This window comes from Scyliorhinus torazame, chromosome 3, assembly GCF_047496885.1.
Source record: "Scyliorhinus torazame isolate Kashiwa2021f chromosome 3, sScyTor2.1, whole genome shotgun sequence".
Lineage (NCBI taxonomy): Eukaryota > Metazoa > Chordata > Chondrichthyes > Carcharhiniformes > Scyliorhinidae > Scyliorhinus > Scyliorhinus torazame.
Window position 1 is genome coordinate 29,110,825 of NC_092709.1, and position 26,337 is coordinate 29,137,161.

The 26,337-nt window shown below is 51.7% G+C and overlaps 1 protein-coding gene across 1 annotated transcript in view; it reads left to right on the top strand.

The window, feature by feature from the left end:
* Window positions 1-5,695, top strand: part of LOC140408373 (insulin-like growth factor-binding protein-like 1) — an 81,196-nt gene extending 75,501 nt beyond the window's left edge. Inside the window, exon 5 of the mRNA XM_072495484.1 lies at window positions 4,920-5,695. Coding sequence (XP_072351585.1) covers window positions 4,920-4,957 — 38 coding nt within the window. The 3' untranslated portion in view covers window positions 4,958-5,695. The remainder of the gene's footprint in view (window positions 1-4,919) is intronic.
* The last annotated feature ends 20,642 nt before the right edge of the window (window positions 5,696-26,337 follow it).

A 26,337-nucleotide genomic window follows, 5' to 3' on the forward strand; every position in this document is an offset into this window, starting at 1 on the left:
TGGGGGGGGGTCCGTGCTGGGGTGGAGGTTGGGGGTTGGGGAGGGGGTCCGTGCCGGGGTGGAGGTTGGGGGGGATCCGTGCTGGGGTGGAGGTTGGGGGTTGGGGGGGTCCGTGCTGGGGTGGAGGCTGGGAGGGGGTCCGTGCTGGGGTGGAGGTTGGGGGTTGGGGAGGGGGTCCGTGCCGGGGTGGAGGTTGGGGGGGGTCCGTGCTGGGGTGCAGGTTGGGGGTTGGGGGGGGTCCGTGCTGGGGTGGAGGTTGGGGAGGGGGTCCGTGCTGGGGTGGAGGTTGGGGGTTGGGGAGGGGTTCCGTGCCGGGGTGGAGGCTGGGGGGGGGGGGTCCGTGCTGGGGTGGAGGTTGGGGGTTGGGGAGGGGGTCCGTGCCGGGGTGGAGGTTGGGGAGGGGGTCCGTGCCGGGGTGGAGGTTGGGGGGGGGTCCGTGCTGGGGTGGAGGTTGGGGGTTGGGTAGGGGGTCCGTGCCGGGGTGGAGGTTGGGGGGGGGTCCGTGCCGGGGTGGAGGTTGGGGAGGGGGTCCGTGCCGGGGTGGAGGTTGGGGGGGGGGGTCCGTGCTGGGGCGGAGGTTGGGGGTTGGGGAGGGGGTCCGTGCTGGGGTGGAGGTTGGGGAGGGGGTCCGTGCTGGGGTGGAGGTTGGGGGGGGGTCCGTGCTGGGGTGGAGGTTGGGGGTTGGGTAGGGGGTCCGTGCCGGGGTGGAGGTTGGGGGGGGGTCCGTGCCGGGGTGGAGGTTGGGGGGGGGGGTCCGTGCTGGGGTGGAGGTTGGGGGGGGGTCCGTGCTGGGGTGGAGGTTGGGAGTTGGGGAGGGGGTCCGTGCTGGGGTGGAGGTTGGGGGGGGGGTCCGTGCTGGGGTGGAGGTTGGGGGTTGGGGAAGGGGTCCGTGCCGGGGTGGAGGTTGGGGGGGGTCCGTGCTGGGGTGGAGGTTGGGGGTTGGGGGGGTCCGTGCTGGGGTGGAGGTTGAGGAGGGGGTCCGTGCTGGGGTGGAGGTTGGGGGTTGGGGAGGGGGTCCGTGCCGGGGTGGAGGTTGGGGGGAGGGGGGTCCGTGCTGGGGTGGAGGTTGGGGGTTGGGGAGGGGGTCCGTGCCGGGGTGGAGGTTTGGGGGGGGTCCGTGCTGGGGTGGAGGTTGGGGAGGGGGTCCGTGCTGGGGTGGAGGTTGGGGGGGGTCCGTGCCCGGGTGGAGGTTGGGGGTTGGGGGGGGTCCGTGCCGGGGTGGAGGTTGGGGGTTGGGGAGGGGGTCCGTGCCGGGGTGGAGGTTGGGGGGGGGTCCGTGCTGGGGTGGAGGTTGGGGGTTGGGGAGGGGGTCCGTGCCGGGGTGGAGGTTGGGGGGGGGTCCGTGCTGGGGTGGAGGTTGGGGGTTGGGGAGGGGGTCCGTGCCGGGGTGGAGGTTGGGGGGGGGTCCGTGCTGGGGTGGGGGTTGGGGAGGGGGTCCGTGCCGGGGTGGAGGTTGGGGGGGTCGTCCGTGCTGGGGTGGAGGTTGGGGGTTGGGGAGGGGGTCCGTGCCGGGGTGGAGGTTGGGGGGGGGGTCCGTGCTGGGGTGGAGGTTGGGGGTTGGGGAGGGGGTCCGTGCTGGGGTGGAGGTTGGGGAGGGGGTCCGTGCTGGGGTGGAGGTTGGGGGGGGGTCCGTGCTGGGGTGGAGGTTGGGGGTTGGGGAGGGGGTCCGTGCCGGGGTGGAGGTTGGGGGGGATCCGTGCTGGGGTGGAGGTTGGGGGTTGGGGGGGTCCGTGCTGGGGTGGAGGCTGGGAGGGGGTCCGTGCTGGGGTGGAGGTTGGGGGTTGGGGAGGGGGTCCGTGCCGGGGTGGAGGTTGGGGGGGGTCCGTGCTGGGGTGGAGGTTGGGGGTTGGGGGGGGTCCGTGCTGGGGTGGAGGTTGGGGAGGGGGTCCGTGCTGGGGTGGAGGTTGGGGGTTGGGGAGGGGTTCCGTGCCGGGGTGGAGGCTGGGGGGGGGGGGGTCCGTGCTGGGGTGGAGGTTGGGGGTTGGGGGGGGCTCCGTGCTGGGGTGGAGGTTGGGGGTTGGGGAGGGGGTCCGTGCCGGGGTGGAGGTTGGGGGGGGTCCTTGCCGGGGTGGAGGTTGGGGGTTGGGGGGGGGTCCGTGCTGGGGTGGAGGTTGGGGAGGGGCTCCGTGCCGGGGTGGGTGATGGGAGGGCAAATAAGTTGGTCCACCTGGCCAGGTGCCAGCCTCCAACAGTTAGACCCATGCGGTCCATGCCACTTGGCTGGGGGGAGGAGGGGATATGGGGAGGGGGGTATGGGGGAGGGGGGGATATGGGGGAGGGGGGGATATGGGGGAGGGGGGATATGGGGGATGGGGGGATATGCGGGATATGGGGGAGGGGGGGATATGGGGGAGGGGGGATATGGGGGATATGGGGAGGGGGGATATGGGGGAGGGGGGATATGGGAGAGGGGGATATGGGGGAGGGGGGATATGGGGAGGGGGATATGGGGGATATGGGGGAGGGGGGTATGGGGGAGGGGGGTATGGGGGAGGGGGGATATGTGGAGGGGGGATATGGGGGAGGGGGAGATATGGGGGAGGGGGATATGGGGAGGGGGGATATGGGGAGGGGGGATATGGGGAGGGGGGATATGGGGGAGGGGGGATATGGGGGAGGGGGGATATGGGGGATATGGGGGAGGGGGATATGGGGGAGGGGGCGTATGGGGAGGGGGGATATGGGGGAGGGGGCGTATGGGGAGGGGGGATATGGGGGAGGGGGGATATGGGGAGGGGGGATATGGGGGATATGGGGGAGGGGGGATATGGGGGAGGGGGGATATGGGGAGGGTGGATATGGGGAGGCGGGATATGGAGGAGGGGGGTATGGGGGAGGGGGGATATGGGGGAGGGGGGATATGGGGGATATGGGGGAGGGGGGTATAGGGGAGGGGGATATGGGGGATGGGGAGGGGGGATATGGGGGAGGGGGGATATGGGGGAGGGGGGATATGGGGGCGGGGGGATATGGGGGAAGGGGAGATATGGGGGAGGGGGGATATGGGGGATATGGGGAGGGGGGATATGGGGGATATGGGGAGGGGGGATATGGGGAGGGGGGGATATGGGGGAGGGGGGATATGGGGGAGGGGGGATATGGGGGAGGGGGGATATGGGGGAGGGGGGTATGGGGGGGGATATGGGGGAGGGGGGGATATGGGGGAGGGGCGATATGGGGGAGGGGGGGATATGGGGGAGGGGGGGATATGGGGGAGGGGGGATATGGGGAGGGGGAGATATGGGGGAGGGGGGATATGGGGGAGGGGGGATATGGGGAGGGGGGGATATGGGAGGCTCACCCTGCCTGCTCTGACGAAGTCGTTCACCTTCTTGTGGCACTGGGTCCCTGTCCGTGGTGTTAGGGCCACAGCGGTGACGGCCTCTGCCACTTCCCTCCACAGACGCCGGCTGTGGCGTGGGGCAACTCTGCGGCCGTGCCCGGGATACAGGGCGTCCCTGCTCTGCTCCACCGCGTCCAGGAGCGCCTCCACATCGCGTGACTCGAACCTCGGGGCTGAGCGACGGCTAGCCATCCAGTCGGGTGTTGCGGTCGGGTGGGGGGGGAGCTGCGCGGCCTTTTGAGCCGTCACGCCGTGCAGCGCGTATGACGCTGCACGGCGTGAACCATTGCGCAAGCGCGGATCCCGTCACGTCGCTGCTAGCCCATTTCGGGCCGGAGACTATCGGCCCATTTTTATGACGTGACGCAAGTGGGATTAGCGCCGTTTTTTGCGCCGATCGGCGGAAAGAACGGAGAATTTCGCCCCTGATTCTTACAGGGACCTGGGACGACCCACAAAAGGATAGGGACAACCACTGAGGCCTCAAGTGACCCCGCTACCCTCTTTATGGGCAGACAATAATATACATACCATTTTAACACAGACCCAAACCAACAGAAGAAATTACATGTTTACGGGTGTAGGTTTGTCGGTGTCATGTACCATTATAAATCCAGGCAGCACGGTGGTGCAGTGGGTTAGCCCTGCTGTCCCATGGCGCTGAGGTCCCAGGTTCGATCCCGGCTCTGGGTCACCGTGTGGTGTTTGCACATTCTCCCCGTGTTTGCGTGGGTTTCGTCCCCACAATCCAAAAGATGTGCAGGCTAGGTGGATTGGTCACGCTAAATTACCCCTTAATTGTAAAAAATTAATTGGGTACTCTAAATTTTTTTTTTAAAATAAATCCAAAGGCCTGCATAAATAAATCAGTGACTTAAAGTGCTAATTATTTTGGGATGTCCAGGAAAATTCACATTCCTTACTTTCTTCCGTCTTTTTCCTTCACTCCCCTTTCTTTTTTGCCTTCCGTGTCACTTTCTCCTCCTTCGCTTCTAAATCTGATTTGAGTAAAACTGGACCTCACCCCTGGACATGGTGACCTTTCTCCTTTAGTGAAGATGGAAGAATGTCTATCTCAGTCTGTAATTGGACAAGAGCACAACTTTGAAATCTGTGATGTGTGAGAAAATTATTTTATTGGCAACTCAACGTTAAAAGAGAAACATTTTAACACTTTTTTGCTAAAAGAGGATTTTGTGTTGTCGACACGTGTGTGCATTCCATCAGCACCATGAGTACAACTAAATTAAGGCAGGACTGATTGGATGAAAAATCCCATAATACTATGATTCAAATTTACCATTCAAACTTATCACTTCTATATTTAGTGGGGTGATTTGCTTATGAAGCTAAATTTAGTGTCCCTTAAGGCGTCCTGCATTTTTCAAACAAAATGTATTAAGAAACTATCCTTACATCTTGAGTGAAGTGTTGCATCAGATCGAAACCATTTGAGAGATAGTCCGTCAAGGTATAACCACTAAGTTACATCTTTAACATTGTCTGCGAATTTCATTTGAGCTGCTTGTCTCTTCACAATGCTGTTTTATTGGTTGGCTGTCATTTTTTTGTTCAGGTAGGAAGAAAGATGGTCCTCAAAAGGAAGAAAACTAATCCCTGACTGACTCCAAACGCTATCACCCATCAAATCCGCACCGATAAATCCTTGCGCTGAACTTTTAGGGTTAGGTAAAGGTACAGCAAAACTAACTGAATTGCAAATGATGGATTTTGTACCATTTTCTTCGACTTTTGTAAATTTTATAAGGTAACATTGGTAGGCTACAGTATAAAATTGTCATGTGCAGTATCTCCAGGGTTTGATAATCAAAACGTCTTTGATTTGTGGAGCGCAGGGTGTGGGATTGTGAGTGTTTAAATTACATGAAACATGGAGACAGGGTGTAATATGGTAGCACCATAGCAAGGAAAATTAACTATAGTAAATTATTTCATGCTACATGAACTAATTTTAATCTTTCAGCATCCCGGGTACAATACTTAACCCTTAAGCTACACAATAGGCTTGTTGCCTTCGGTGCTGCCAATAGTCTTTATATAGATTTCTTTGGAAACTGTACTTTTATATTTTTAAGGAACTTTACCTTCTATTTTACTGAAAGAACAAGGTGGAACTTTTCAACTACTGAGTTCTCATCCATGGTTTTAACAGAAATTATTACTTGTGAGTTAATGGGCATGGCCCTGTTACCTGTTGTAATTAATCTGGCATTTCAACAAGGATTCATGAAGCTATGTGAAACATAACTGCTATATGCATATCAATTCAGCCATCTTTGTTCTGTATTTGTTATGAAATGTTTCAATAAACATCTTGGTTCCACTTCAGAAGCTTCTGCCTTTTCTTTTAAACATATTTTTTGAGTTCTTATTTAATTTCCATTTTTCCTCTTTGGAGTGACTCTTATCACTACCAGCGCAAGGTGCAAACACAATTAATGCCTCAGCTCTTTGTTAATTTGGTTAATGCCGTTTTAATTTATTTAGGCTAATTTTATGCTCCATCCCGAGAAAAGGGCTGCCTTTCTTTGAGGAAACAAGGCCGCAAGAACCTACGAAACCACAGTTGGACATCAGCAATGTGCATTAGATTTCCAATCACCAGCTACCATGGTCAGATTTGAACCCATGTCCCCAGAGCATTAGCCTAGGCCTCTGGATTGCTAGTCTAGTGACACCATCACTAAGTCACCATCTCGCCAAATCTCACTGATACCACCTGATTAATCTTGATTTTCCAGCCAGATTGACCACAGTGGCCCCTTAAGCTCCAGTAAATTTATTTCGAGCTGTCAGAGAAAACATTTTTTTGTCCATGAAAGCTAGAATAGTGTATCGTGCTTTTATCGACCTTAGGCTCAACTAAATGGGCTACAATGGTCTCATGTGGTTCTTCTCTATTCTCATGCTCCAATATCTTCTCTTTCGTCTTTCCAAATAAAGCCTAGAATTGAAAGCTAGTTTCAGTAATAGTGACATGAAACTATCATTGATTGTTACAAAAACCCATCAGGTTCACTAATGTCCATAGGGAAGGAAATCTGCCACCCTTACCCGGGCTTTTTCTGCTCTTTCGCTGGGGGGGGGTTTTCTGCCCTTTCTCTGATGGCACATTCAGAGATGAAACGCGTGGCTGTTGCATCCCATCTATGATCTAGAACTCAACGTCTTCCTTCTTGTCATTGCATTGAGTTGTCAGACTAATTCATCCTCTGGGTATGAGTCTTGTGCCGTCACATAGTCTCAAGTTACTTTCCAGGGCTTCATTTTCAGGTGACCATACTGAGCCACTTCACACATAAGGGGCAAAATTCTCCCCCAACGGCGCGATGTCCGCCGACTGGCGCCCAAATCGGCGCCAATCAGACGGGCATCGTGCCGCCCCAAAGGTGCGGAATGCTCTGCATCTTTGGGGGCCGAGCCCCAACATTGAGGGGCTAGGCCGACGCCGGAGGGATTTCCGCCCCGCCAGCTGGCGGAAATGGTGTTTGTTGCCCCGCCAGCTGGCGCGGAAATGTGGCGCATGCGCGGGAGCGTCAGCGGCGGCTGACAGTTTCTCGCGCATGCGCAGTGGGGAGAGTCACTTCCGCCTCCGCCATGGTGGAGACCGTGGCAGAGGCAGAAGGGAAAGAGTGCCCCCACGGCACAGGCCCGCCCACGGATCGGTGGGCCCCGATCGCGGGCCAGGCCACCGTGGGGGCACCCCCCCGGGGTCAGATTGCCCCGCATCCCCCCCAGGATCCCGGAGCCCGCCCACGCCGCCTGGTCCCGCCGGTAAATACCAGGTTTAATTTACGCTGGCAGGACAGGCAATTTCTGGGCGGGACTTCGGCCCATCCGGGCCGGAGAATTGAGCGGGGGGTCCCGCCAACCGGCGCGGCCCGATTCCCGCCCCCGCCCAATCTCCGGTACCGGAGACTTCGGCGGGGGCGGGATTCACGGCGGCCAACGGCCATTCTCCGACCCGGCGGGGGGTCGGAGAATGACGCCCAAGGTGTGTGAAGGTCATGAAATGAAATGAAATGAAAATCGCTTATTGTTACGAGTAGGCTTCAATGAAGTTACTGTGAAAAGCCCCTAGTCACCACATTCCGGCGCCTGTTCGGGGAGGCTGGTACGGGAATTGAACCGTGCTTTGGTCATCATTGTAACAGTCACGAATCATTTGTCGCCTATAGATTTGACTGAACCAACCTGTTGTATCATGTACAGTTCTTCACCAGATTCATCTGCTGATATCTCTCCAGTGACCATCTGTATAGGCTTATACTGCTTTTTTCTGGTCAAATTCTTGTGTGCAAAATGATTTTGATCCGTGCGGTTAAAATATTACTTCCCCATGCCGGAAAATTCTTCTTTTCCTGTGCTACGCAGTATTTGCATCCTGCCCTTTGTCAGTAATTGCTCGGCTTTTTCAGCTTGGACTGGCTCTCAGCATAATGTATCACCCGGTCTGCTCGGACATACATATGCTCCAGCTGAGGTTTCAAAACATCTGTATTTCGACACCGCTTTCTTTAGCATCAGTTTTACATCTTTCTGTAGGCTTGCTCTCACCAAGGTATCTCTTACACCTAAGACCAATCTATCTTTAATCAGAGCACCTTTTATCTATCCAAATTCATATGAATCCTCCAGTTCAATTAGTGACATGACAAACCATTTAAGGTCTTGTTTTCACTCTGAACTCTAGTGTTGAATACATCTCAATTATATGTAACATTCACTTGGGACTCAAAATGTGCATTCAAGGCTTTCAAAATCACTGTGTTTTTTTTTTCATTTGCTCATCTGTGATATTTAGGGTGGTGTGCACTTTGTAGCAGTCCCTCCCCAGCAGTATTAGATGTGTAGCTATTTTTATTGGTTCAGGCCTGTGGCTAAGTTTGTTGCAATCTCACAGTTTTGCCATTGTAAGGGGGAAAAACTGCCCTTTTTGCCATGCATAATTTTTCAATTAGTCTGGAGATGGGATTGGAAAATTTACTGCTGCTATTCTTTACTTACTCAGTAATTTACTTGCGGTGTCTTGTGTTTCCTTTGTCTTTTTTCTCTGCAGCTAGTAATTTCACTTGCAGCATGTGTGTGCTTTTTGTTTTTTCTTTCCTTTTTTTGCACATTTTTTCTTCTTTGCTCCTTTTCCAGGGTTCGGAAATCTATTTTATCCACTTCTGTGCACTAAGTATCAAGTACAAGGACAGCAGTTTTCTTCAGTGTCTGCTTCTGTGAGAGGTCTTTATTGAACTGACCATAAGATGTCTTCCTTGAGAGGCAACCTTATAGCACAGTCACATATAGAAAACCAGACTGGTTACATTTTAAACCACAAGCAATCAGCCCCTTATTCATACTTATTTCTTTTTTCCAAGAATTTCTGTCATTTGCCACGCCTTTATGGGAAATATTTGTTTCATGATCTGTCTAAAAGTCTGAGCAATTAATTTTTATGTTGTACTAATCCAACCTTCTCCTGTGATGACTTTTATCCTTTCCAAAACTAGTTATTCTGTCAGAATATACCTTTAAATAAATCCCCTTTCAATCTGTTTCTTTGATTACTTCTTACATTCATTTCTTATCTCCACCTGGTACGGTAGGCAGTGCTTAGCTCTCAGATAACTTTGCTGTATGTCTCATCAATCTTTTTCTCCTTATTTTTCAAGCATCCCGATAATAGGAACCTTTGAAACAAGCAGTCAAAGAGGCAGCTGAGAAAAACACCCAGAATGTTACAGGAAAACCTCCAGAACAACTTGGTCAAAGTATAGCTGGGCACACATCTGTATCAGGAAACCTGCCAGGAATATGGCTTGTGTCACCAAATGGGCAGACTAGTGCCACAGGCAGTTCAATGAATGGGGAAGGCATAAAACAATAATGTCTTTTTTCTTCTTAGACATGAACGGAAAATGCTGGAAATACTCAGACATCAGGCAGCATCTGTGAAGAGTTAAACAGAGTTAGCATTTCTGTTCTGTACCCGTTTATTAAAATAATAATCTTTATTAGTGTCACAAATAGGCTTACATTAACACTCCAATGAAGTTACTGTGAAAATCCCCGAGTCGCCACATTCCGGCGCCTGTTCGGGTACACTGAGGGAGAATTCAGAATATCCAATTCCCCTAACAAACAGGTCTTTCGGGACTTGTGGGAGGAAACCGGAGCACCCAGAGGAAACCCACACAGACACAGGGAGACCGTGCAGACTCCACACAGACAGTGACCCAAGCCGGGAATCGAACCCAGGTCACTGGCGCTGTGAAGCAACAGTGCTGACCACTGTGCTACCGTATGCCAGTGCTTAAAAGTAAGTGTTTCAGGTTTTAGACAACAATGGGGGCAAGGAAAGGGGGAGAAGGGGAAGAAAGAATAAAAAGGGAAGGTCTGTGATAGGCTGGAAGGCAGGAGTGATTAGAGGTCTGATTGAACGCCCTCATCGCGGCTTACTTGGTTACGCGACAAGCCGTTGAATCTCGCGAGATATGTGATGCTCGGAATGCCTCGCGAGACGTCATGATCGGGGCGAGATCCAGATTTACATATTCAAGTGAGCCGCTAGGCTCAGTTAATGTGGACCAGATGTAACAGCACGTGGGGGAGTCTTCCAGGCCGCCTGGTGGCCGGGCTCTGGACAAGGGGGTACTCTGACACTCCTGCTAGCACCTGGGCACTGCCATGGTGCCCAGGTGGCACTTCCAGGCTAGCAGGGTGCCAGGCTGGGAGTGCCAAGGTGCCCAGGTGTCAGGTTGCCCATGCCAGGGATCAGGCCCAGGTGTGCCCTGTCCTTATGAGGTGGGGTGTGGGGGCGGGGGCTTGAGGACCCCCTAAGAAGTACGTTGGGGCGGGTCCGGAGGCACGTTGAAGAGTCCGAGGGGGGTCAAGAGATCGGGGCAGCATTTAAAATTTTTAAAACCTGAATCATCCTTTTAGTGAAAAAGTTCTTCCTAACATCTCTCCTGAACGGTCTAGCCTTAATTTTTATACTTTGCCCCTGAGTTTTAGAATCTCCAACCAGTGGAAATATCTTTATCTACCCTGTCTTACCATGTTACTCTCTTGAATACTTTGATCAGGTCACCCTTAATCCTTTAAATTCTAGCATTTCATAGAATTTACAGAGCAGAAGGAGGCCACTCGGCCCATCAAGTCTGCACCGGCTCTTGGAAAGAGCACCCTACCAAGGTCCTCACCTCCACCCTATCCCCATAACCCAGTAACTCCACCCAACACTAAGGGCAATTTTGGACACTAAGGGCAATTTATCATGGCCAATCCACCTAACCTGCACATCTTTGGGCTGTGGGAGGAAACCGGAGCACCCGGAGGAAACCCACGCACACACGGGGAGAACGTGCAGACTCCGCACAGACAGTGACCCAAGCCGGAATCGAACCTGGGACCCTGGAGCTGTGAAGCAATTGTGCTATCCACAATGCTACCGTGCTGCCCATAAACAGGTCTAATTCGTGTAATCTCTCCTTGTAAGTTAATCCCTGTAGTCCAGGTATAATTTTTATAAACCTACGTTGCATTCTCTCCGAAGCCAAAATATCCTTTCGAAGGTGCAGATTCCAGAACTGCTCTCTGTACTCCAAGTGGTGTCTAACTAGGGTTTTGTATAGCTGCAGCACAACTTCTGTGTCTTTATACTCCAATCCTCCAGATATAAATCTAGAATTCCATAACCTTTTGGATTATTTTCTGCACTTGTTCGTAACATTTTAACGATCTATGCACCTGAACCCCCAGTGGACATTCACTATACCTAACCTTTTTCCATTTAGAAAGTACCCTGTTCTATTCTTTTTTGGCCCAAAATGGATAACCTCACACTTGCTTACATTGAATTCCATCTGCCGCAATTTTGCCCATTCACCTAGTCTGTCAATATCTACTTGCAATTTTATGCTATCATCTAGTCTGTCTACAATGCCACCTAACTTTGTATCATCAGCAAATTTGGATGTATGACTTTCTGTGCCATCATCCAAGTCATTAATGAATAATGTGAATAATTGAGGCCCCAACACAGATCCCTGTGGTACACCGCTAGTCACCTCCTGCCAATTAAAGCAATTACCCATTATCCCCACTCTCTTGTCGCCTGAGACTCAACCAATTTCCAAACCATGTTGATAATTTGCCCTCAACAAACACAATCCTAAAAGAAAAATCAGCTCTCCCACACCACCTGGCACACATTCCCTAACTGCAAACCTTCCCCTCATTTACTCAATCTTTAGTAACAAAGGACAAAGAACAGTACAGCACAGGAACAGTACCGATCATGATGCCTATCCAAACTAAAATCTTCTGCACTTCTGGGATCCGTATCCCTCTATTCACATCCTATTCATGTATTTACCAAGGTGCCGCTTAAACACCTCTTGTCGTATCTGCTTCCACCACCTCCCCAAGCAGCGCTTTCCAGGCATTCACCACCATCTATGTGAAAGATTTGCTTTGCACATCTCCTCTAAACTTTGCCCCTTGCACCTTAAACCAATGTCCCTATTAATTTACTTTTCCACCCTGAGGAAAAGAGGTCTGACTGTCCACTCTGTCAGTGCCATTCGGAATTTTGTAAACCTCTATCAGGCCCCTCAACCTCCATCGTTCCAGTGAAAATAATCCGAGTTTATCCAACCTCTCCTCATAGCTAATAGCCTCCAGACCAGACAACATCCTGGTAAATCTCTTCTGTATCCTCTCCAAGCCTCCACATCCTTCTGGTAGTGTGGCAACCGGAATTGTGCGCAATATTCCAAGTGTGGCCTAAGGTTCTGTGCAGCTGCAGCATGACCTGCCAATTTTTGTACTCAATGCCCCGACCGATGAAGGCAAGCATGCCGTATGCCTTCTTGACTACCTTATCCATCTGCGTTGCCAATTTCAGTGATCTGTGGACCTGTACGCCCAGATCTCTCTGCCTGTCAATACTCCTAAGGATCCTGCCATTTACTGTATAATTCCCACCTGTATTAGACCTTCCAGACCTATAGGGTGACATTCCAGAACTTTTAGACCTTAGACCTTTAGAGAAATTACTGTAATGTGTCTATGAGAGAACTGATCACTGAAGAGAACAATCACACATTGAACCAACTCATACCTTATGAGAAGAAGGGCATGCAGGCAATGGTGAGTGAGATCAACAATGTAATGCTGATGCATTGCTAATAACTCACGCCATGTTAATGGCTGAACTGCTATCCTGGAATTCACTGTGAAAGTCCAGGGTACCACCCCCTGATCTGCTTCATTAATCTCCAGCAAGTAATGCTCGCTTATTCTCAGCTTGTATCCTCCCTTCCTGCCAATTTATCACAGCAGAGCCAACTTTCCCTGCTGCAACTCTCCCTTGTGTCTGCGACTCTCCCTTCTATCTGCCAGTTACATAGCTTATGTATGTTATGCCTTCCAGCTGGAATTGCTTCCAGGTCAAGTGTCACATGGACCAGGATTTCTTATTATTGAGAAAGTTACAAATCGATCCCTTTACAATTGATGCAAACCCTTAAAAGTACGTTTCATACATTCTTAAAAATAATTACAGATTTCTACAGACATTTTAAAGAAATTACAGATTGTCCTTACTGTATTGCTCACGGGTCAAAGCATAAGAGGCACTTGATGACGTGGAACCCAGAACCCAGACTGGATGGAAGGAAGTTCGAGGTAGACATCCAAAGATGTGCAGGTTAGGTGGATTGGCCATACTGCATAGTGTCCAAAAGGTTAGGTGGGGTTACTGGGAAATGGTGGAGGCATGGGTTTAAGAAGGGTGTTCTTTCCAAGGGCTGGTGCAGACTCGATGGGCCGAATGGCCTCATTCTGCACTGTAAATTCTATGATAACTATGTATAAAAGTCAATGTCTGAAGTTGTTCACCAACTATTGGTTGAGAACCTCAGGTTTACAGCACTCATTTGCAGCAACAGATTAAGGGAAATGTTTCCTTGGTTTCAGGCGTCCATGCACCATGTGGCTGCTGCACTAGAATTTGCAGTAGATCTGCACCGAAGAACTGGCCATGGGCAGTCAATGCCTCCTCCTCCGTCATGGAAACACAGATAGTGCTCTGTTAGAAGATCTGTTAGAAGCTGGGGAGAGAATAGACAGAAAACTTGTGAGTTAGTGAGATATTAAAGTGGCATTTTACCAACAGAACAAGCCTGTTTTCTATTGTAGATGTCTAACCTGTCAGGATCTTATGACACTACTTTGATGAAGAGAAAGGATCTCCTTGATGCCCGAGGCAGTAGTTCTCCCTCAGCCAACACCTGAAAACATTATCTAGTCATCACTTCATTCCTGTTTGTGGGACCGTGCCATGTGTACATAGGGTTGCCAACTGTGATTAAATGCATTACTGGAGGTTTAAGTCACACGACTTGCTCCCACGCTCCAGCCATTAGCTAGCCAACATATCCGTCCTTGTGAAGCACTGCCTTCCTCTGCCGAAGAGAATTTATCCAGTCATTGATGATAATTATGCTCAACTATCAGTCAAACAGCCTCTTTTTACCATTTTCAATATTTTGATATCTGGTGAAGAGAAATGTTCAATTTTTTTAATGTCCTTTTTAATTCCGCAATGATTTTTCTCCAGCATTGCACACAGCTGTGTCCTGAAGATTGATCTTCAATTCTTCGAGACTCCACGGCTGTCCTGGAGACTCCAGAGCAATCCTGGAGGGTTGGCAACTCTTGTGTGCAAACTGGCGGCCATATTTCTTGTATTAGAGAAGTGACTATACTTCAAAAGTACCGAATTTGCTTCCATGCTTTGAGATATCCTGAAGAAATGAAAGGTACTATATAAATGCAAGTCTTTCTTTCATTAAGGGGCTGGTTTAGCACAGGGCTAAATCACTGGCTTTGAAAGCAGACCAAGGCAGGCCAGCAGCACAGTTCAATTCCCGAACAGGCGCCGGAATGTGGCGACTAGGGGATTTTCACTGTAACTTCATTTGAAGCCTACTTGTGACAATAAGCAATTTTCATTTCATTTCATTATAAAAATCATTGAACTTTTGAGTTGAAGCTTAGCCTAATAGCACAGAAAGGTGACAACCGTTGGAGGGTGGCTTTGTTAATTAATGACAGTATTAGCACATTAGAACTTGTGTGTAGATGCAGAGGCTGTGGGAAAGGTTTTAAATGAATCTTTTGTCTCCGTGTTCACAAAGGAAATGGATGATGCAGATATAGTTGTCCAGGAGGAACACTGAGATATTGGATGAGATAATCATTTTTTTTAAAAAAAAGTTTATTATTGGGTTTTTGAACAAAGTATATTTGCCGTTATGTACACAGGATATGATATATATATATATATAGAAGAGAAGGACACACACAAACATATCACAAAAAAATGTAATAATAAGACAGAAATAAAAAATCAAATAAAGTGGTAAGGTATAATGCACCAGCTCAACAGCAACACCTCTGTACACTTGGCAAAATTATTTACAACACATAAGTAGACATCTGTTTGTGTGTGTGAGGGGGGGAACACACGACACTGGGGCGGGGGGGGGTGGGGGCGGGGGGGGGGGGGCGGGGGGGGAGACACGCGTCTCCCCTATGTACACATGGCACGGTCCCACAAACAGGAATGAAGTGATGACTAGATAATGTTTTCAGGTGTTGGCTGAGGGAGAACTACTGCCTCGGGCATCAAGGAGATCCTTTCTCTTCATCAAAGTAGTGTCATAAGATCCTGACAGGTTAGACATCTACAATAGAAAACGGCACATTTGGTGCCACAGAAACAATTACAGAGGGCAATACTCATATGGGTCTGGTGTTGTCACTTGCTTCTCCTGGACGGATTCCGCTGCCGTTGTCGTCTCGCGCTCACCTCCGCTTCAGCCGTTCATCCCGTCTTCCGCCTGTATTTTTCTTTTTTTTCTCTGTTCCTGTGGATGCCAAGTTTGTTATTGTTCCCTGCCCCCCCCCCCCGCCCCCCCCCCCCCCCCCCCCGCCATGTGGTTTGCCTTTATTTTCTCTTAGATTTAGCTGTCTCCCCTCATCCCCCTCTCCTGGTCTATCTCTCCCTCTCATGCTTTGGCTACTTTCCCGTGCGGCCGGCTGCAGATAACAGGGCCGTGTTCACCAATAGGAAGGGGACCTATTCCATGAACATCCAGGTGGTCTGCGATCACCGCATGATTATCCTGCACGTTTGCGCCCAGTTCCCAGGAAGTGTACATGACTCATACATGTTGTCGTGGTCTTACATCCTCGGCATGTATGAGCGTCGCCTCCCCGGCTGAGGGGCTGGTTGTTGGGCGACAGGGGTTACCCGTTGCGGCTGTGGCTGATATGGAGGCCACAGAATGACGCAGAGAACAGCTACAATGATGCCCATGCAGCGACAAGGGGTGTGATAGAGAGGTGCTTTGGCTTGCTCAAAATGAGTTTCAGGTGCCTGGACCTCCAGTATCCGTCGGATAGGGTCGGCCGCATCATTGTGGTGTGCTGCGTCCTGCACAACATAGCCCAGCAGAGGGGCGATGTTCTGCAGGCAGAGGAGGCGGAGTGGAGGAGCAGCAGGAAGAGGCGCAGTCCTCCCCAGATGAGTGGGATGGGGGCAATGGTCAGGGCAGACGGACTAGACATGGGCTGGTGGCTGTCCACCATTACCGGCTGGGCCAGCGGGCACGGGACAGGTTGATAGCCGCCCGCTTCATTGACTAGGGGGCGTGGGAATCGGCGAGTATGGCCACATACCGCACACCATGGCAACACCCGAACACCCTCACCCCCCCCACCCATTCACCCACCCAGCACCCTCACCCCCCCACCACCACCACCACACCCACCCCACCCGCATGCACACCACTCCTCCATTGCAGATCCACCGGCGGCACAACGGGCCGGGCTCACACAGTTGCGGGTGGACGCGTGTCTATTGCAGGCCATGGAGGATGATGATAACCCGCTCTGCGGTGAGCTCCTGGCTCCACATCGTTGGACTATGTCTGACCCATGGCCACAGTACCACCATCCACCCGGACCATCCCTGCATGCGGCTGTGACACTGCAGCGCACGGTCCCGTCCTCTGCCTGGGGGGATGTTGATGGCGGCCCAGGGGGAAGGGGGCAGACTCACCTGGGGCTGAGGTAAGACCACCCCTCACACACACACACTGGCGCTCAACGTACATGACACCCCCGCACGCTACGGACAGAGCACAAAGGCAGCTTCTGTAGGTGTTAAAGTGATTTTAATAACAAACAGTGCATACACGTGCCCTAGCCCCTAAAATTTGTTTGTGCCCTGAACCCGTGCCACCTTTCTCAGTGTCTAATTGTTTGGCCTTACGGGCCCTTTGACTACGCCGAGGTGTTTCCCCAGATGGTACAGCAGAACTGGAGGTGGACTCCTGTGATTCCTGCCCTCTGACTAGGGATCCCTTTGGCGGCCGTTTCCTTGGGCGTCCTGGCCTAGATGGGCCAGGCTGCGGCCCGAGCGACTGGGATGGCGAGCTGCCAGCCTGTCCTGCCCATTGCCCACCCGGTGCACCTGGGATGGTAGGGGGGTGTCAGAGGTGCTGCAGTGTTCCTGGACCTCCCCTACAGGGGGACCAAGGTCGGGCACCAGCAACTCATCCTCCCTCGGGGTGCCCAATGGCCCCCAGGCCCCTACATGGGTCGGGAGTGCGAACGGACCGGCCATCCGATGTCCCTCCGACACCTGGCGCTGCACGTCCTGGAGGCCCGTGCTGGTATCGACAAGTGTCTGCGGGTTTGCAGCCATGGAACTCAGGGAGTTGGCCATCCCTGTCTGTGACTGTGCGATGCCGGCTAGCACATGGGCAATGGCGCTGATGCCCTCAGCGATGGCCTGCTGAGACTGGGCCATGGCCTGCTGAGACAGGGCCACTGCATTGAGCGCCTCTGCCATCTGCCGCTGGCGCTGGCTCATGGCCTCCTGTGAGAGGGCAGCCATCTCCTGGGCCACAGACGCCGCCTGCACGGAAAGCCCCAGGCCTCGCATACTTCTCCCCATGTCTGACACCGTCGCACCCATTGCCTCCACCGCAGACGCCACCGGTGCGGTGACGGCCTCGGTGGAACGCATGACCGGCACCACTCCCAGCTCCTGGACGCAGGTGCACGCCTCCACCTACGCTGTAGCCGCTGCAAGCCGACCGTCACCCTCTTTGCTCGTCCCAGGTTCAGTGGTTGCGTCGGGGCTATGGGTGGGTGTGGTAACTCCAGGAACCCGGGATCCATCTGGGCGGCAGATGTTTGCTTGGGCTGGGCTGCCCTCCGACCGCCCGGCCCCTCTGCTGCTCCTACCTCCACCTGCTGTACCGGGACGGCTGTGTTGTGCGCACCAGTGAGTGTACCAGACGCCTCATCACTAAAGTGCCCAACCGAGGTGAGCGTCTCTGCGATGGTGGAGGGTGTTGGTGACAGCAGTGGCGTTGTGTCGTGCGCATCGTCCGACTCTGAGTCCATGGCACTTTGGGGTGGCGGTTCGTTGCCACCCATCCACTCTGTGACACTGTCCTGTATTTCGGTTTCCTGGGTAGGGGTGTCCTGGGTAGGGGTCTCCTGGGTAGGGGTGTCGTGGGTAGGGATGTCCTGGGTAGGGGTGTCCTGGGTAGGGGTCTCCTGGGTAGGGGTGTCATGGGTAGGGCTGTCCTGGGTAGGGGTCTCCTGGGTAGGAGTGTCATGGGTAGGGATGTCCTGGGTAGGGGTGTCCTGGGTAGGGGTGTCCTGGGTAGGGGTTGTCCTGGGTAGTGGTGTCGTGGGTAGGGCTGTCCTGGGTAGGGCTGTCCTGGGTAGTGGTTTCGTGGCTCGGCTGCGACGGGGCCTGTGGCTGCCCCTCTCGTCGCTGGGTGGCACACGCCTGCGTCGCCGCACCCGCACAAGCGGGGGCGTCGTCTCCCTATTGCTCCAGGTCTCTCCGTCTCCCGTGGTCTTCGTGGGGCATCCTGCGGACGTCGCGTGGCAGAGGGTCCGGGTCTCTCCGTATCCCGTGGTCGCCCTGGGGCATCCTGCAGGCGTCACGTGGCAGAGGGTCCGGGTCTCGCCGTATCCCGTGGTCGCCCTGGGGCATCCTGTGGGCGGTTGGCATCTGCGGGGATGGGTGCCTCGACGTTTGCTCCTGCAATACACAATGAAGCATGCATGGTTAGACACGCAGGCGGTGATCAGGTGATATGGGGGAGGGGGGATATGGGGAGGGGGATATGGGGGTAATGGGGAGGGGGGATATGGGCGTATGGGGGAGGGGGGATATGGGGACGGGCTATCGGTGGCTCACTTGCTGGTGGGCCCCCGACCTCTGCATCGGCAACCTCCCGGTCCTCAGGTCCACCAGCCAGTTCCAAGCCCTTTACTCATGTACGGTGAGTGGCCTCTCATCAGCTGGGCCCCCTCCTGTCCTCTCATGCGCCCTATTGTTGTGTGCGCGCTTCTCCTGTGGGGGGCCGGTGGGTGGCAGGGGTAAAGGGCAACAGTGTTAGACAGGTATATGAATGCATGCCATCGGTTGCGCGTATAGTGCAGAGGTTAGGGTTAGGGTTGATTTCACCTGGGGGTGTGCCGCACATCGGGCAGAGAGGGGGGAGACTCACCCTGGCTGCCCTGACGAGGTCGTTCACCTTCTTGTGGCACTGGGTGCCTGTCCGTGGTGTCAGAGCCACAGAGCTGACGGCCTCTGCGACCTCCCTCCACAGACGCCGGCTGAGGCGTGGGGCGACCCTGCGGCCGTGTCCGGGGTACAGGGACTCCTTCCTCTCCTCCACTACGTCCAGGATCCCCTCGATGTCACGGTTCTGGAACCTCGGGGCTGCGCGGTGGGCGGCCATCTTGTCGGGTCTTCCGGGGTGGCGGGGGCGCGTCTTTTGAGCCGTCACCACGGCGTCACCATCCACGTCGGGTGACGCCATCGCGAATGGCATCACGCCGCTGCTAGCCCATTCGGGGCCGGAGAATTTGCGTTGTTTGTGGGAGCCCGATGCCGGAGTGATCCGCCCCATTTTTGGCGCTGGGTCCCGGACATTGCGCCAGTTTCAGAGAATCCAGGTTCTTGCCCAGAAATGGCGAGAAATAGTGTAGTGGGGCTGGATTTAAACTTGTAAGGCAGGGGGGTGGATTGACTAATGGACCTAGTTTTAGAATTACCAGTGAGGGCAAAAGAGAGAAGATGGGGAATAGGGAAAAGGAAGTGAGAGAAGGCTGGAGTGTTGACAGTGAACAAATAAATGGTCGCCTCCCAAAGAGCGAGAAAGAGGTAAGGGCAGGGTTAAATTGTAAGTATGTAAAAGCACAGAGTATAGTGAACAAAACTGGGGAACTGGAAGCAGAAATTGCTCGAGGGGCATGTGGTAAAGTAGCATTGACAGGGCAGCACGGTGGCGCAGTGGGTTAGCCCTGCAGTCTCACGGCGCCGAGATCCCAGGTTCGATCCCGGCTCTGGGTCACTGTCCGTGTGGAGTTTGCACATTCTCCCCGTGTCTGCGTGAGTTTCGACCCCACAACCCAAAGATGTGCAGGCTAGGTGGATTGAACATGCTAAATTGCCCCTTAATTAGAGAAAAAATGAATTGGGTACTCTAAATTTAAAAAAAAGTAGTATTGACAGAAACATGTCTTAAGCCAAAACAGGACTGGATACATAACACAGTAGCACAAGCACAAGTGGAGAGCACTGTGGGTTCACAGCACCAGGGTCCCAGGTTCGATTCCCCGCTGGGTCACTGTCTGTGCGGAGTCTGCACGTTCTCCCTGTGTCTGCGTGGGTTTCCTCCGGGTGCTCCGGTTCCCTCCCACACTCCAAAGACGAGCAGGTTAGGTGGATTGGCCATGATAAATTGCCCTTAGTGACCAACAAAGTTAGGGGTGGTTATTGAATTATTGGGTTACGGGGATAGGGTGGAAGTGAGGGCTTAAGTTGGTCGGTGCAGACTCGATGGGCCAAATGGCCTCCTCCTGCACTGTATGTTCTATGTTCGATCCCAGGTTAAAAGATTTTTAGTAGGAACAGGGTTGGTAAAAGGGAGGAGGTGCAGCAGTCTTCATCAAAGATAATATCATAGCTCTTGTACAAGATGTAATTCCTGTATTAGAAATTATATGACTGGAGGTGAGATACAGGAAGGGAGCGGTTACCTTGTTGGGTATTTATTTTAGACCTCCAAATAATGGGCGAGAAAGTGGAAGAGAGCATTTGTAGGCAGATTATAGAAACCTGCAGGGCAAGTAGGGTTGTGATAGTTGGGGATTTCAATTACCCCAAGTTAGACTGAGAAAGGTGTCGAATGTCGGGCATGGAAGGGGAGAAATTCCTGCAGTGTGTTCAGTAGAACTTCCTGGAACAGTACATTTCCAGTCCTACCAGGGAGCAAGCTGTACTGGATCTGGACCTAGGAAATGAGGCAGGGCAGGTGGGGAACACCAGAGTGGGGGAGCTGTTGGGAAGTAGCGATCAGAACGTAATACGATTCAATATTAAAATGGAAAAGGATAAAAGTCAGTCACGGATTAAGATCCCAGACTGGAAATGGGCCACAATATAACCATAGAAAGATCAAAGTCTCGCCAGAAAACTCTTGTATCCCTGCCATTATTGTGTGGAGATGCCGGCGTTGGACTGGGGTGAGCACAGTAAGAAGTCTTACAACACCAGGTTAAAGTCCAACAGGTTTGTTTCGATGTCACTAGCTTTCGGAGCGCTACTCCTTCCTCAGGTGAATGAAGAGGTATGTTCCAGAAACATATATATAGACAGATTCAAAGATACCAGACAATGCTTGGAATGCGAGCATTAGCAGGTGATTAAATCTTTACAGATCCAGAGATGGGGTAACCCCAGGTTAAAGAGGTGTGAATTGTGTCAAGCCAGGACAGTTGGTAGGATTTTGCAGGCCAGATGGTGAGGGATGAATGTAATGCGACATGAATCCCAGGTCCCGGTTGAGGCCGCACTCATGTGTGCGGAACTTGGCTAAAAGCTTCTGCTCGGCGATTCTGCGTTGTCGCGCGTCCTGAAGGCCGCCTTGGAGAACACTTACCCGGAGATCAGAGGCTGAATGCCCTTGACTGCTGAAGTGTTCCCCGACTGGAAGGGAACATTCCTGCCTGGCGATTGTCACGCGATGTCCGTTCATTCGTTGTCGCAGCGTCTGCATGGTCTCGCCAATGTACCACGCTTCGGGACACCCTTTCCTGCAGCATATGAGGTAGACAACATTGGCCGAGTCACACGCGTATGTACCGCGTACCTGGTGGGTGGTGTTCTCACGTGTAATAGTGGTATCCATGTCGATGATCTGACACGTCTTGCAGAGATTGACATGGCAGGGTTGTGTGGTGTCGTGGTCACTGTTCTGAAGGCTGGGTAGTTTGCTGCAAACAATGGTTTGTTTGAGGTTGCGCGGTTATTTGAAGGCAAGTAGTGGGGGTGTGGGGATGACCTTGGCGAAGAATCACTGAAACGACTACACGATGACATCAATAAATACCATCCAACCATCAGACTCACCATGGACTACTCTCCAAAATCAGTTCCATTCTTGGACGCACTCGTCTCCATCAAGGACGGTCACCTCAGCACTTCGCTTTACCGCAAACTCACGGATAACCTCACAATGCTCCACTTCTCCAGCTTCCACACTAAACACATTAAAGAAGCCATCCCCTATGGACAAGCTCTCCGTATACACAGGATCTGCTCAGACGAGGAGGAGTGTAACAGACATCTACAGACGTTGAAAGATGCCCTCGTACAAACGGGATATGGCGTTCGACTCATCGATCGACAGTTCCAACGCGCCACAGCAAAAAAACGCACTGACCTCCTCAGAAGACAAACATGGGACACAACCGACAGAATACCCTTCGTCGTCCAGTACTTTCCCGGAGCGGAGAAACTACGACATCTTCTTCACAGCCTTCAACACGTCATCGATGAAGATGAACATCTTGCCAAGGCCATCCCCACACCCCCACTACTTGCCTTCAAACAACCGCGCAACCTCAAACAAACCATTGTTTGCAGCAAACTACCCAGCCTTCAGAACAGTGACCACACAACCCTGCCATGGCAATCTCTGCAAGACGTGTCAGATCATCGACATGGATACCACCATTACACGTGAGAACACCACCCACCAGGTACGCGGTACATACTCGTGCGACTCGGCCAATGTTGTCTACCTCATACGCTGCAGGAAAGGGTGTCCCGAAGCGTGGTACATTGGCGAGACCATGCAGACGCTGCGACAACGAATGAACGGACATCGCGCGACAATCACCAGGCAGGAATGTTCCCTTCCAGTCGGGGAACACTTCAGCAGTCAAGGGCATTCAGCCTCTGATCTCTGGGTAAGTGTTCTCCAAGGCGGCCTTCAGGCCGCGCAACAACGCAGAATCGCCGAGCAGAAACTTATAGCCAACTTCCGCATACTTGAGTGCGGCCTCAACCGGGACCTGGGATTCATGTCGCATTACATTCATCCCCCACCAACTGGCCTGCGAAATCCTACCAACTGTCCTGGCTTGACACAATTCACACCTCTTTAACCTGGGGTTACCCCATCTCTGGATCTGTAAAGATTTAATCACCTGCTAATGCTCGCATTCCAAGCATTGTCTGGCATCTTTGAATCTGCCTATATATGTTTCTAGAACATACCGCTTCATTCACCTGAGGAAGGAACAGCGCTCCGAAAGCTAGTGACATCGAAACAAAACTGTTGGACTTTAACCTGGTGTTGTAAGACTTCTTACTGTGCCATTATTGAATCAGCCTGCTGTCAGTGCCCGCAAATTGAACAAGACCCTGCTCCCATGCCCACATGTCTGTCCTTGGCCTGCTGCAATGTTCCAGTGAAGTACAACGCAAACTGGAGGAACAACATCTCATCTTCCAGTTAGGCACGCTACAGCCTTCCGGTCTCAATATCGAATTCAACAACTTCAGATGATCAGCTCTACCCCACCTCGACCCATTTGTTTTCATCCCATTTCATTTTAACTGTCTTTTATCATTTCTTTCTTTCTTGTCTTTCTTAATATATATTTAAACCCCCTATCTTATCCACCTTTCCTTACCCTTTCTCCTCTTTGCTTCCCCCTTCCCCTCCCCCCCACATCTATAGTTCACCCTCTGATGTTAGTTTCTCTGCTGTTTGGCCTTTCACATCTTTTGTCCTCTCTGAGGACTGCTTCAGTGGCTTGTGTGGCCAATAGCCCCCGGTTACCAGGGTTTCTGTGGCTATGACTCATCTTTCATTCTCACTCCACAGTATAAATATTTCCCACTCTCTCTGTCTGTTAGCTTTGACAATGAGTCATCGGACTTGAAACGTTAGCTCTTTTCTCCCCCTACAGATGCTGCCAGACCTGCTGAGATTTTCCAGCATTTTCTCTTTGGTTTCAGATTCCAGCATCCGCAGTAATTTGCTTTTATTTAGAAGTGGGTGTTGAGGGCAAAATCTCTCAATTTGCAGATGATACTAAGCTAGGGAGAATAGTGAATTGAGAGGATGACATTGAGCGACTTCAGAGGGACATTGACAAGTGGGCCAAATGGGTAGATATCTGGAGATGAACTTCAATGCAGAGAAATGCATTTTGGTAGACGAAACATGGGGAGACAATATAGGCTCAATGGTCCAACCTTGAGGGGAGTACAGGAACAGAGTGACCTCGGGGTTTCGGTGCATAATTCTCTGAACGTAGCCAGGCAAGTTGTAACAGTTGTGAAGAAGGCTCATAGCATCCTTGGGTTTATGCATAGAGGCATAGAGTATAAAAGCAAGGAAATGATGTTACACCTCTACAAATCATTGGTCAGACCACATTTGGAGTATTGTGTTCAGTTCTAGGAACATTATTTAAGGAAAGATTTAAAAGCCTTGGAAAGAGTGCAGAGGAGATTTACTAGAATGATACCAGGAGTAAGGAATTTTAGATTAGGAAAGATTGGAGAAATTGGGCTTGTTCTCCTTGGAGCAGAAAAGATTAAGAGGCGACCTTATTGGGGTGTTCAAAATTCTGAACAAATTTGACAGGATAAAGAAAGATATTGTGTTTCCAGTAGTTGATATGTCAGCGACTAGGGGTCACAATTTCAAGATGATCAGCAAGAGAGCTAGGAGTGAGATGAGGAGAAAGTTCTTTACTCAAAGAGATGTTGGTGTTTGGAATGTGCTGCCTGGGAGAGAGGTGGAGGTGAATTCCATCGGAGGTTTCAAAAGAGAACTGGATACATATTGGAAAGGGATGAATTTAGAGGGCAACAGAGATAGGGCTGGGAAACGGGATGAGCGAGGTTGCTCTTTTGAGAGCCGCTGCAGGCATGATGGGCCGAATGGCCTCCTCCTGTTACTTGATCGTACTGAGTGACAGAGCAGGTGTTAGTGGCTGAGTGGCCTATTCCTGCTCCTAATTCATATGCTTGCCTGTTCGTATGACAGTTTAATTGTCCTTCAGTATTATCAATCTTCTGATAAACTTTCAAGGATTTCAGATTCAAAATGCTTTGACAGAATGTGGCTGCTCCCATTCTGTGAATTCTCCCAGCTTCAGAGCGATAGGGGAGATGCAAGATATCTGTATGATGGCTGGTGGCCATCGTAGGTTGCTGGAGTAACAACATTAACATTCTCTGCACAGAAGGAATGTTGTGGATGCATGTAAACACAGCCTCGCTGTTTAATTAGTTTCATAGTTCCGTTTAGTTCCTGAAGTAAAACATTTGATCACGGGAATAGAAGTTAATGCGGAACTGTTAGTTGCAAAACAAACCTACAAGGTTATATACACAAAAGGTATACTTTGAAAAAGAGGACAACAATCCTCCAATTAAATAGATCATTGTCAATCCGTTAATTTTACTCTATAAATGTATTTGTAAAACTCATCTGATTTGAGGCAATTGGCAGTTATGGCAATGTTGAGGTAGGGACAGGGGATTTGAGGAAAACATTATGGGAATATGGAACTCACGGCTAATCCAGATGACTGGTCAGACCTCAACAAAAGCTAAGACACTGAACAAGACACATAACGTTTTTTAAGGTTTAAGACTCTGCAGAAAGATAGATTCATCCCGGGAGTGATAATATAAGAAACTGAGGTTTGTTAGTTTATAAACAAAACTTTATTAAAAGAAAATAAAACAATATTTAAACTTTCAAAATGCACAGGTCCAACACTAACAGATTATTTGCAGTTTAGGTAATCAGACTTTGTTAAAGGGATAATGGCTGGCCCTGTAGGAATGTCCTGAAAGATAACGGGCGGAATTCTCCATCCAGCGGTTACGCAATTGTGAAACGCAATTGGGCGGAGAATCGCGCGCGCGAAAATCGTGGCCAGCGCCAGGCGCCCGAAGAAATGCTTCAGTGCCTCGAAATGGCTGACTCGGGGGCTCTGAAAGGGCCGGAGAGGGGAGAGTAGCGGGGGTTACAGCGGGTGACCAGTGCTCAGGGTGTCCAGGCATGGACTACCACTGCCGCTGCAATGGAAGGCAGCCATCTTGGAGAATTTGGCAGGAATCCAAAAATTGGTTTAATGCTGGCGTGAATTTTCTGCAGGATCTTCTACTGGTGTCCACGATGGCGGATCGGGAATCCTGCTGGATGCCAGCATGAAACTAATTGACATCTCGCTAACTGGATGCAGATGAAGGCCCTGACCGGAATCTTCCACCCACACCCAATTTTCGGTGACACCTGTGGGCGAACAGAACACATCTGGAACAATGTGGCAAGCAAAAGTCAGGACTTGACTGAACAATGCCTGGGGCTGCCTCTGGATTTCGGGATGGAGGCTTCCAGAAATCCGGGACCTTGGAACACCACAGCAGTTGGTAGAAGGAGCATCCACAGGTAGATCGTCCAGATTAAGTGTCATCAAGGAGGTCCATCTTCCAGCCTTAGAGTGTTCCTGGATGTTCGTCTTTTTCAGCAGGTCCATTTTCTTTCTTCAATGATGAG